The 12,713-nt window shown below is 35.1% G+C and overlaps 1 protein-coding gene across 1 annotated transcript; it reads right to left on the bottom strand.

Moving 5' to 3' along the window:
* Positions 1 to 4,167, bottom strand: LOC128993202 (deoxynucleotidyltransferase terminal-interacting protein 2). The gene is made up of 3 exons (XM_054416967.1): positions 3,873 to 4,167; positions 1,969 to 2,133; positions 1 to 258 (listed from the first exon to the last, which is right to left on the bottom strand). The coding sequence occupies exons 1-3, from the start codon at positions 4,056 to 4,058 to the stop codon at positions 46 to 48; spliced, it is 564 nt and encodes a 187-aa protein (XP_054272942.1). The 5' UTR covers positions 4,059 to 4,167; the 3' UTR covers positions 1 to 45.
* Between the last annotated feature and the right edge of the window lie 8,546 nt (positions 4,168 to 12,713).

Here is a 12,713-nt window from a genome sequence, read left to right as displayed (position 1 = left end):
TTCAAGTAAAAAAAACTTTATTTACCAATTATTTTTAAATACATACTACTTTTTCTTATTCTTCTTTAATCTCTTGGCAATTTTATGAGCCTTGTAATGAGTTTTGTTCCTCTGAGCCACAATTTCTCTGTACTTCTTCTTACTTTTCTTCTGAAACTCTGCGTCAGCTAACAACTCTTCTACGATGGTTCTCTTGCGCTCTTTCTTTGGAACTCGGTTATGATAAAAGTCTGCGGGAGAGTCCAGTACTTTTCCGATCTGCAAAACAATAAATCATCCTTGTACTAACAGTTGATTATTTTTGTATATAAAAAAAGAAGTGATTAAAAAAATCAAATATGCACACAGCCATGCTTAAGCAGGAACATTTAAGGAATTATAAAAAGTTCGCCCAAGCAGCTCAAGGACACAAGGAAAAATTTATATGATTAAGTATTGTTAGTAAACTAAAATAGGCTATTGTATTTCAATTTTATTAAAAAATATAATTGAGTGGTTTGGACATGTGATAAAAACACAAGAAGACTGAGGGGAAGTTGATAATCTTAATTTGATTATGATACAGAAAGAGGAAGTTTAAAAAGATAAGATAAGAATGCATTGTTTAATAAGGCCTCAAAATTAACTGTAACATCCAACTTGGGTGATTAAATAAAACAGTGGACCATGTTCTGTTCATTGATTAGCCTAAGTAAAAAAAAGTAAAATGTCCTTGACAATGAAGAATTTGATTGACTAATAAGAAAAGGTGAGAACAAACACCACCATTATAACTCTATGAAATAAGGTAATTTATTTTTCCTACCACTGCATGGAAATAATCACATTGCCACACCTGAAAACATTAAGAAAAAATAGCTCATTGGAAAAATACCACTCTAAGGGCGGAAATAGATCATTACGGATATATAATAGGTTACGTACCTTGTTCCGTCTTCAGTCTTAACTTAGTCTATGGATGACTAGTTTCGGGTACAAAGACCCATTATCAAATCCTTATTTAAAACATCATATTGATTCTGGTCAAATATCCGACGTAAGTCTTCATCAATGTATACATGCAGGTCGACGTCACATAAAATTTACACATTTTACAAAAACAAAAGTTACAAATACATTTACGATAAGCCACATTGAATACAGGACAAACCGACAAAGGTTACACGGCGTTAGGTACGTAATCTATTATATATTCGATTATCAGTCTTGGTGGCAAAGATGTTTAAATTTTGGATCATTTACGGCTTGTTCATAAGCTGATTTCACGGTTGTCGTTTCTAGACCAACCACAGAAGCGGATCCGGATAACATAACCTTTAAAAACGTAACCAAAAATGTCATAACCAAAATGACATCTTACTTATACATCTAAAAAGTTTATCTTTGTGTTATTAATAAGTTAATTATGGTGGTAGGAAAAATTTTTTTGCACTCCGAGCACAAACATTTATTGCCGCTTTCAAAAATATAAAAATATAAAAATAGTTAATCAGCCGCTACCTACGGGTCTCGAGCGGCAATGACGTACTTTGCGCGCTTAATGCACAAATAGCTATTCTCTCAGCCACAAGTCTCTGTTGGTTCGCGAATTCAATCTAGTATCCAAGCTCAATGTTAGCTCTACTAAACACTCTTGCAAAATTTTCAAAAATGGACTAAAATTGCTCAAGTTAGCCTATTGTGTTCAAGTAGTAACTTAAGATGTATTTGTATGCATTCATAAAAATGTGAAAAAATTGTGTTTTTGGCGTTTAAGAACATCAAATGGATAATTATATCGGTCCCAAGGTCTTGGTCTCCACCAACGGACCCTATAGGCCTAGACTTCCCTGTAGCGATATTCACTAAAAGATAACTATGTGAACACATTGTTACACTGACAGAATCTAAATTTGTTTAGTTTTACTTCTAGGCCTAGAGAGAGATGTGCAATGAATAAAACTATAAATAACAACAAAAGCAACTCACCTCAAAATACTTGGGAAGCACTTTCAAATCATTTTTCTTGTAGAAGTGCTTGGAATCCAAGATTGATCTCATTTGTACCACTTTCAAATTATTCTCCACTTCAGGAGTTATTGATGTGGCAGCGAGATTAAACCACTGAGGACCTCGTGTTCTTTCTCGCTCCATCTGAAACAGAATTAAGTTACGTAACTAAGAGATAAAATTTATCCAGTATTCCTTAGAGGCAGTTCACAGTTTACTCTAAGGCAAAAGTTATTTCCTTAGCCTACAAGTTATGTTATTGCATTTTGGCAGGAATACTAGGACTAGCATCAAAAAGTCATTCATAGGGATTGATGAAATTAAATTGGGTGTGTTGTTAGCCTAGTGTTTAATAGCGTCTTGGACTTCGATGTTAGAGGGTTGAGTTTGATTAACGGCACATCCACTAAACATGGGTTTAGGCTTCTTGCCCTAAAATGCATAGGCCTATTATCCCCTAAAAGCGGTGGTGTAAGTTACAGTGTATTTAATCGGATACCTCTTTAAAAATGTCAAGGCGTAAATAGCAAAAAAATATGAACAATCAATAAGCTCATTTTTGGGTGTTTTACACAGTTTAATCAACTTTATCACTCAAGACTACTGTACACTGATAGGCTAATATGTTTTTGGTTCTTTCCTCTTGGAGGCTACTATCAACAACTATATGATTAGGCTGGCTTAGGAAACAATGAATTATAAAAAAAATTCAAATTGGTGAGGTGCACCAGTAATTTGACTCTTTAAAATTTAGTTCTGCACAGACCTCTGACTTGGTATCGGTAAGTTAAACCGTTTGATAAGTTAGCCCTATTATTTTCAATTTCTAGTTGGGCTTACCTAGGCAGTCTCCTGTAAAACCCGGTCCACACGCTCACATGTCTGCACAAGCTTGATGTGCACAGTTAAATGTGAGCGTATGGACCACAGAATTGAACAAAATTGAGTTGTGCGCACATGTCTGCGAGAATAGGCTATGTTAGGTTTGAGAAAAATATGTCAGTGACTACAACGACTGCACATTTCATATCTGAGGTTGCAGCGTGTGGACACTCTTTTGACATGTGCGCAAATCTAATGAAGCATTTGGGCGTTTTAATCAGTCTGTCTATGGTTTCTTCACTCACACAGTTTGGGTGACAGATAATCAACAAAAATTAGTTATTTCTCTCTGAGTTAATTGAACTTTAAAGTTTTCCGTGTTTGTGACAGGTAAAATTCAGATTGAAAAGTGACCACAATCAAAAATCCTAAGTTATGACGAGTTGCTAAACAAATACGAAAAATGGATTAGGCGGCTACAAAAGACACTGTTTCGGCTAGGCCTACTCTTAGCACACATCCAAGGCGTAAACGCTTGGCACATGGCATCAGGTGCGCACACGTCTGTGCAAGAATTGGGCTCAAGGCATGTAGGCTAGGTAGGAAATTCGTAGGAATTATAAGTTAGGGGCTGCACTTAAGTTAACGCTCCAAATTTACTCACATAACTTAGGCCTACAGCATTTTTGGTTAGGTTAGGTTGGTTTAGAACAGTTTCATTTTATAATCAGCTGGTTGTTAATGCCTAGCTTATAATGTATAGTATAGTCTAGGAGATGTGGGGCGTAAAGTCATTGTAGGTGCTACATAAGTAATGAAATGGGGTACACTTCCGTATCTGTTGGCACAAACAACCGAATGAGTAATATACAGTAGATTATTCGATTGTTTAATTCGATATATCGTTTGGTTAGTAAGGTTAGGTTAATCTTACCTAACTAACCAAACGATCTATTGTAGGCTATAATCTACTTACGCCTACATCGATCGATATTTTCATGCGGTTGTTTTTGCCAACAGATGTGGAAGTGTACCCATGAAATGAAATAAAATGAACCCACCTTACGCTCCAGTCTCTGTTTTCTTAAACTTATGTTGGAGTTGGCTATATGCTGTTGTTGTTCAAATCCCGGTTGAATAACACTTTTCTTCATAACCTCTTCAACTCTAGATGTAGATTTGGTCAAAGTTGACAATGGGTCGTTTAGGTCAATGTCATCTAGGCTGAATTCTTTACTCTTTGCCATTTCAATAACCCAATAGGTAAGCTATGTAATAGATTATGATTTAATAAACAACCCCTAATTGTGTAAACACTAACACACACATAGCATGGCACTGAAACTGAAACTGAAAGAACAAGAACCTAACCTAACAAAGTCATAACCTTATTTTTTATTGTTTCGGTCGGAGCGACAGATTCAGATTGAGGTATTTACTCAGGGGAGGTACAGAAGAGGCTACGATGACAGCTGTGGGCTTCTTATTAGCTGAGGGATCGCCATTACCGTAACAAAACGATCAGTAGTCATCTGCCTCGGTAGCCTAATGGTTAGCGTGCCGGGCTGTTATACTGTAGTTCCCGGGTTCGAATCCTGCTGGTTGCATTAACTTTTTGTCCAAGATTTTCTTATTATCAGCAAGTTTGGTTGGTTTGGTTCGGTTATTACAGTTTAATTTTATTATTAAGCCATTATAAAATTTTAATTGAGCAAATTCTAGTTTTATTTAATAAACAGAATTATTTTTCCGATTACTAAACTTTTGTTATATTATTTCTTTATCAGCAAGTTTGGTTAGTTCGGTTAGGTTATGATAGTTTAATTTTATAATTAAAAAATAATAAAATTGAATTTGAGACATTTATAATTTTATTTTATGAACAAAACTATTTTTGCGATTAGTAACCCTTTATTGCCAAAGTGCTCTCTACTACAGCGCTGATCACGGAGGAATCTTGAACTAAATGCCTCATTCGTACCTCCCCTAAGTCAGACCCACAGATTGACGGATATAAGTCTGTCAGTCAGCTGTCTGCTGTCGTCAGTATTTTTTCCATATAAGCTTTTTTTTCCAAAACAGCCGGCTTTATTTAAACTGTGAAGCTGCATAGTTTATAAGTTTCAATTTTCTTCATTTTGGATCGCTTTTTCATAAGCATGCAACTGTAATTATTATAAATCACACGACATACTGCTGTAATCGTAATCATGCAGCTTCAGAATGGTTAGACATCAAGCTGTTATTAATTTTCTTGTCACAAAATATCCATTACCTATATCATAAAAAAACTCAAGATTAGGGTTAAGATCAATTAATTTTTGGGTCAACTAGGAATATTTTCCTCTCCGTTTTACTATAGTATATTGTAAATAGTTTAGCAAAGATATAATATCCATGCAATAAAGGTGTAGGCTATATAATAATTTGGTCTTTTACTTTTACCATAGATAAAACATACTCCTCAAGCTTTTACTGTTTTTACTTTAATCGAAGAAACTCCTCAGTCCTCTATAACAAGAAAAGGGTCCTTAAACTTTGCATTTTAGTTTTGCAGCTCGTCAGAGTGGAGTTTCATTCATAGATTATGTATATACTCGTGTTCAGTGGCATGCCCAGGATTTTGCCCAGGGGGGGGGGTCAGGCCTGAGGGTCCTGGTCCTGGTGGGGCTTTCCACATCCCCAGGCCCCCGGGAAGATTTGGAAACATACGTGTTAAATATTGCTGATTTAGGCTATGTAAGTACTAAATATCATACTAAATAAATATTTGAAAAGAGATTTGACTTCGACCCTATAAGGATAAAATTTAATAAATCCTTTCTTCCTTTTCTTCATTTTGAAGAACTGGTACTGTTGTAGTTTGGTTGTTTATGGATAAATTTTGATCAAATTGAGTTAATTTGTTTATTCCATATTCAGCTATCAATATTTCAATAAGAACACCCCTTATTACCCTCCCTGTGACAGGGAAATTAATATTACTCAATAAAACAAAAATTGTTTTTTAAATAGGAAATAAATCAGACAATCTTAAGCAAATATTTTAGTATAAATCCAGCCAGGTAAATGGAAATTTGTGTAGTCTGTAGGTTCGCTGTGGCGGGGGTGTTGTAGATTGAATCATTGACTAAGTCCCTTGTCTGTGATTGAATGTTAAAATGGTCTCACATGAAAGTGTAATCGTAATGTATAGATATAAGTACAGTTTTACAACTGATGTGAAAAACTGTCTCGTGAACTTTGGGTCCATGCCAACAATACCCGCTGTCTGGTTGCAATATTGTGAAAGTGACAATGTTTAAAAGGTTACGACTGGACCACGCCCTTGTGTTCTTAGAGACACGGCCATGATCTGTTTAGCATAGACCAACAGATTCAAAATTATAAAATTAAGTTTATGCATTTGTACATATGTATACATAATGCTTATAAACTAAAGGTTACGTATAATTATAATATCCTACATTTAAAAGAATCTTTTCTTGACATAATGTAGTATTAGTAAAAAACAAATACTGAAGCAGTAAAGATTTACGTCTAGATGGATTACAGCCTAAGTTAAAAACTTATGTAAGTATTGCTGGAACAGTATATTCAAGTCACACAATGTGGATTCTAAATGCGCCGTGCAAGAAACTCTACTATTTACAGACGAGTAAGTACTGAAACTGCCGTACAAACTTTGAAGGCGTTCTACAATAAGGAAAGAGTCCTGGAGAATGACATGCTGATCGTTGCACACATCATAATTAATTAAATTAGATTAGAAAGCAATTTTGAGTAGTTTCAGTGTTTATGTCTATTGATAGAGGATCATCTGTTTGTACTTTTTGATCTTGAAAAAAAATTCTAGATCTGCATGAAACTGGCCCCAGCTGTTCAATCACTGGACTCAAATCAAATGGTAATCTCCAAAGAAACAGGTAGTTTGGTAACAAACACACGTCATCTCACTCCATTCTTCCATCTTTGATTCACATTTAGGAACAGATAAACCCTGTTAGGTCCATATCATGATTAGAAACTGACGAAAACTGTATGATTTTTACTGTACTTTACTGTCATCCTTAAGCATATTATATTTAATCCTGTACTAGCATCTAATGAAGTACAGTATACCTAATCACATTTGTCACGTTTGTATCTTTTTTACTTATATAATTATTACTTTATTGTCACCTCAAAGCCCATCAACTTTCAATCTAGCCCGTATTGTCAGCTGATAAGGTATAATTAATCACTACCGTAGTGGGAGGCCAGTGCCCGTGCTGTACGCAGGCGCTGTCTACAGCAGTCTTTGATTGATCACCTGACGTATGAAGGCATTATTGAACATAATCTAGCCGCAGGTGACTAGCTTCTTTACGGTACACCGTTATATAGATACAGGCTACATTCCTTAATGTTCAAAGGACTTCAATCTTGAGACAGTGCGTTGGATGGATTGAATCATATAGTAATCATCTTTATTTTGTGTGTTTGTACGCCATTGGAATGTTTAGGTCTTTCGTAATAGAAAAGCGATAGTGTTACATATACAGTTGAACTTTTGTTTCATTATTAAATGGTAGCCTAATGACAAATCACATTTAGGTCCACATACCACAATCGACGCTACTTGGGATCAAAAGATTCTTAAGATTTGAATGTGAACTCTATAACTATTCTTGCTATATATACTATTCATTGAAACCTTTTGGGAAACAGTCAAAATATTGTTTGGATATTGAGTAAGTTATATTATAGTAGTTAGTTACGAGAGCTCGTCCCGTTGTCGAAAACTCGACCAAAAGTATATATTGTGCAAACTTCTCTATTTTCAACCTATGCTGTAAATAAAACATGTGATTGGAATTTCTTTGATTTGTTTTGATTTTCTGTTTATATTTTGTTGTTATTTCGTCACCAACATGGCAACTCGTAAGGCCCATGCTATTTTTTAAAATTTAAAATTCATTTTTTGTGCTTATTTTTGAACCTATTTTAATTTACAAAGGGATTCTGCACATCTACAAGAAAATATATTTCATTTGGTACCAACCGCGTGTAATTCGGTCCAATAGTATAGCCAGGCTTGCTGTCATAAGTTTTGCAAAAGTTTTTTAGTATACAAGATATTGTATACAAACTTGTATTATGCATTTTGTAATGTAATATAATGAATTGTATAGCTGGGTAGGTGAATGGTTATAGCGCTCGCATAGTAATCAGAAGATCGCTGGTTCTATCCTCGGATCCTGAGAAAAAGTGTGTAGCTTTCTGATGGTTCAAAACTGGACCCAGCTGTCCTGATCATTTGGCTTTCAATAAATGATCCTGACTAATGAAACAGCTGATTTTAGTCAGTAACAAAGCTACACAAGGAATCACACTCCATACTATCCTCATCCTTCACTCATGTTTGGGTTAAAAATACACCCTAATAGTGTGTTCCTCCTTAATTAATAAAAAAAAAATTTTCGCCATTGCCAACTACAAAGATTCTGAAACAATATGTAACAATTATGAATTTTGATTTTTTTTCAAATTTAGGTAAAGGAACGGTTCAAACCCTGATATTATTAATATCGTCGTTTTGAGGTTATAAAATTACGTAACAGAACCCCAAAGTGAAAATGAAAGTCTACATGTATCCTATATGTAAATGCGCGGTCTACTTTCGAACCAAGAACAAAGCATATATCAGGGTTATGAATATTGAGGGCTGAAACGCCGCCCATATTGCACGAGTGAAATTTGTAGCAAACACTACACTGTATCAATATTATAACATCACATGGATGAGCTAATATCGTTGTGTAAATGTTAGAAATATTTAATATATATCAAATTTAGCATTGGTAATGGTAGACATACTTTTCCCCATTTCGAATCCAATATATGAAATGTCAAAATTTCTTTCCAGACCAGTTTGTAGAGCATAAATAACAAATAACTGACTTTACATATTTTAGTATCGGTCCTATTGAAGCGTTACTGTACGCCTAATGGTAACGAATAAAGAAAGACTTTAAATTGAAAATTTTCATGTTACGAAGAATAAATAAACTGTTGTAGTTCGATCGATTATATTATAATTAAGTTTAAATTTTGCAATTTTATTATTTCGTACTAAGCTATTAATAATTAAACACACTTTGTGACCATACCTGTAGCAGCAAACCTAAGTACTCATTAAACTTAATGTTATTTTAATATGGAATAAATTTGATAACTTTAAGGAAATATTTTTTATAGTGAAAATCCAGTTGGGCAAACGGAAATTCGCTTAGTATGCAGGTTTGCAGAGGGGGTATTTTTTCTAAATACTGTATACTCGTAAATCTATTAACGATTACTATTTAATATATTAGTCCTGTATGTAGACCAACAGCTTAGCGTATAATTCTTACCACCGATTAATGGAATTATTACAATGCTAGACTCAAATGGTGACTGTCGGGATTCAAACCCTGAACTCCTGAACCAAAGCCATGCGATATCCACTAGATCAACCTCTCCCTGAACTAGACGTACAACCTCTGCGGATTTGAATGTTCCCTTGGTCAAGCTCTATATCTTGTACTTTCACCACGTGTAGCAACAATTCTCCGTTTTGATCTACGATCACCTAGAGCTATCCGCCGGTTCACTGGAACTGAGGAATTGCGCCTTCAACTTGATAAATAACAAGTGGGCAAACTGTTGTAAACGAAAGGAATTCGAGGTTACACCTGCTTCTTAGGAGTGGACTTTGAATGAACAAGTTAAGCAAAAATATAGGGTAGCTGAGTGGTAATCATAATACTCGACCTTGAAAAGATGCAGTAGCTTCTTGATGGTCAGCTGTCCTTCGTCATTGGGTCTTTTTGACAAATTATGGCCCTGATTAAAAAACAGCTGATCTTAGTCAGTAACAAAGCTTTTATCTTATTATTCACCACTCATCCTTCACTCAAATTTTCCTTAAAACGCAAACCATTGTGCGTCGTAGTTATGCAAATCTAATCAAATCAATCTAATGTGTTCACCTGACAGTCAATACTGGTTCAATCCTAAAATTAAGGAGTCAGTAGTTTTCTAATTGTTTAGATCTGCGCTCAGCTGGTCTTGATCACATCGATTTTAAAATGGTTACAGCTGATCTTAGTCAGTAACAAAGCTACACAGATCACCTCACTCCATTCCACTCTCATTTTTCACTCTAAGCCAGCTTACACTTAGATCAGCTTAATGTCACTTAGATGGCGCTGCTGTCTCAAGAATAATGATCATGATAAAATTGCAGACAGAGTAAACCTATTGCTTTTCTTTTTTTTGCTTGCTGCATTCTGGACCAGTTTTTAGAATAAATTACGAGCGTCAACTTCCCTGAACTTGACATTTATATTTTCATACCAGTTCGTCCTTGGACACATCTGACAAGGAAAGTTCTCTCACACTTGATTAAACTGGAACACATTTGTTTTATTTTTAAACCTTTTTACTATTGATGTGGACTGATCCGGTTTTCAGCATAGATGTGGTTTGTTACCCAATCGAATGGGAGAATTCGCTGTAGTCTCGAACTATAAATTCTTGTAGCTACGATAGAATGAATGTTTATAATTAGATCATGAAATTCATAGGCTTACCCATTCTTACAACAATAGCGTGTATATTTTTCTCAGCTGTTCTTTATCATTGACTTTTATTAAATGGTACTGGTTAAAATCAACTGATCAAGCTATAATCTTTTTTTTAGAATCAAACCCATCCTGGTGGGTCGGTGTAAGTCTAATCTAATCTAACTTTCTAACTGGAGGGAAAGAGTGATCAGTTTGATGGTGGAAACTGCCGAGGATATTGCAAATCACTATCACCAAGTGACCTTGAGCAAGTGGCCACTCTAATGATTACAGCAAGGTCACTGCGACTATTGTCCGTGTAATCTAGTTTGTACCCGCACTTTCCTCAAGCCTAATCGCTTATTTCCGCCGGGAAATTCAACGACTCTTGGGGTATGCTTATGGTATACCCTCCTCTAATACATGGCCGAGACGAGACAAAACTGGCAACGCCGCAATCCCGGCCTACTATAACAGCTGTTGCACTAATTTATAATGGGCCGTCTGCGCAATGTTTATGTTTACACGTTTGTTACTGCTGTATTACCATGGCAACAGGCCGGCCGGCGCGACGTTGCCACACACCAACGCCTTGTATTAAAGGAGGCTATGTTATTGTTATTGGACATCGAAAATTACTTCGTTGCACAATTGCAAAATTACTTACTCAGGGAGTTCTAAAAAAGTATATAATAATCATCACAGTCTTTTTATTTGCGCTGTTGACATGTTTAAAATTGTTGTCCACTACCACAAAGATAAATTAATTGTTGCATTTAACGGCAATTTTAACCTTATGGCCATGCAAATGAGCATATGAGGCCTGTCAGGTACGTATCAAACCAATGAGGTTAAAGGTGGTACAGTACATGAATACTGTGCTGATCAATTTTATGAGTTGGAAACGGGACACGAACAGTCGAACATTCAACATCGCCACTTCAGTTTTACAGTCTGTATCGCTATTGATTGTGTCAGCGCAAAAAACCACTCAATATATCATTGTAAATCTAAATAATGAGAAAGTTTATCCTAAATCAAAATCATAACATTTTCTACAATTCCATAGTCAATGTTATAGTACATCAACTAGATTTTACACCACATTTAAAAATATTTTCATACTCTAGAAGCAGCACGATTCACAAAGCATTATGAGTAAAGCAGTAACTAAGGTTCTCTTTACTAAATTCCCTATTTCTCTCCCAAATTTTGTTAGTCAATAAATGGAGTTGCATCACATATTGCGTCAAACATATATAGTGCCTTTTTATATATAAACCTCTCCATCTTCTATAAGCCTCTTCAACATCTAACCTGCATTATCTGGCGGCCTGTCAAAGATTTCAAGTGTTTGAAGAGCTTTCAGACAGGTTCTCTAGCCTTGGGATGATCACCAGATTAAAGCCTGGCTTCACCGTAAATTTCTCTAAATCACACAGAACAAATGTCATTGGACTTGTCCGGGAGTTTTATGAGGATGAACTTTCTGGTTTGCAAATAAGATTTTATATGGTACGAGTAGTAAAATAAATTTGTGTGTAGTATATTTTTTTAGCCTCAATTGGGTGAAGGCCTTTATAATAATGGAATAAACTCTAAAGGGCATACATGTTTTCCAGTAAAGGGGGCGAAAATATATTGTTTCAGGTGTTAGGGGCTCAGAATAGGATGTGAGGCTCGAAAAAGGTCCTTCCTTTGACAAAACCCTTTTAGGTTTTAGGTGGCGAAACAACATAATTCTCTCTCAAATCCGATTGAAATAAACGTTTTTGTTTTCTTACACAGGTTTTAAACTTATCGTATTATCTTAAAAAACCTAAACCAAAGTACTGTAATAATTCAACTCCTTACAGTAATAAGAAAACACTGCAGGTTCCATAAAACATGTAGCGTGGTAGTTGAACGTTAATTATGCTATATTACGTAAAATGTACTGTCGATTTTTTTCATTTTTTCTTCATTAGAGATTTCTATTGATTTTCCATAAAAAAAATAAATTTATTTTAAATACCTATAGATAGTAAACCTATAGTAAGTACATCAACTAAGCAGTCGCACAGGTAGCCTATGTAGCCTATGTTGGTTGCAATATTTTATTTTATGTTGGGGCCAATCAAAACACAAAATATGTGTTGTGTTGTAGGAAAATGTTTATAACTTAGTCTTACATCATGATTATTCAATATTCAAGAGATGCATTTCTCTTGACTCACAAGCAAGTTGAAGATCACACCTTGCTAAAAAAATAAATAAAAACATATAACATGCAGAGGAAAAATGAAATAAAAAGAGTTTTATTTGATTGAAATA

This window comes from Macrosteles quadrilineatus, unplaced genomic scaffold, assembly GCF_028750875.1.
Source record: "Macrosteles quadrilineatus isolate MER2022 unplaced genomic scaffold, UCM_ALF_1.0 Scaffold_4__1_contigs__length_99947679, whole genome shotgun sequence".
NCBI classification, from domain to species: Eukaryota; Metazoa; Arthropoda; class Insecta; order Hemiptera; family Cicadellidae; genus Macrosteles; species Macrosteles quadrilineatus.
This window is presented reverse-complemented; position numbering and strand designations above follow the sequence as displayed.

What these genes read in the sequence shown, in the direction of transcription:
- LOC128993202 (XM_054416967.1), bottom strand. Translation starts at nt 4,058, where the DNA reads ATGGCAAAGAGTAAAGAATTCAGCCTAGATGACATTGACCTAAACGAC. An exon ending in AACAGAGACTGGAGCGTAAG is followed by an intron (nt 2,134 to 3,872) that starts GTGGGTTCATTT and finishes ATTCTGTTTCAG; the next exon opens with ATGGAGCGAGAAAGAACACG. An exon ending in TGCTTCCCAAGTATTTTGAG is followed by an intron (nt 259 to 1,968) that starts GTGAGTTGCTTT and finishes ATTGTTTTGCAG; the next exon opens with ATCGGAAAAGTACTGGACTC.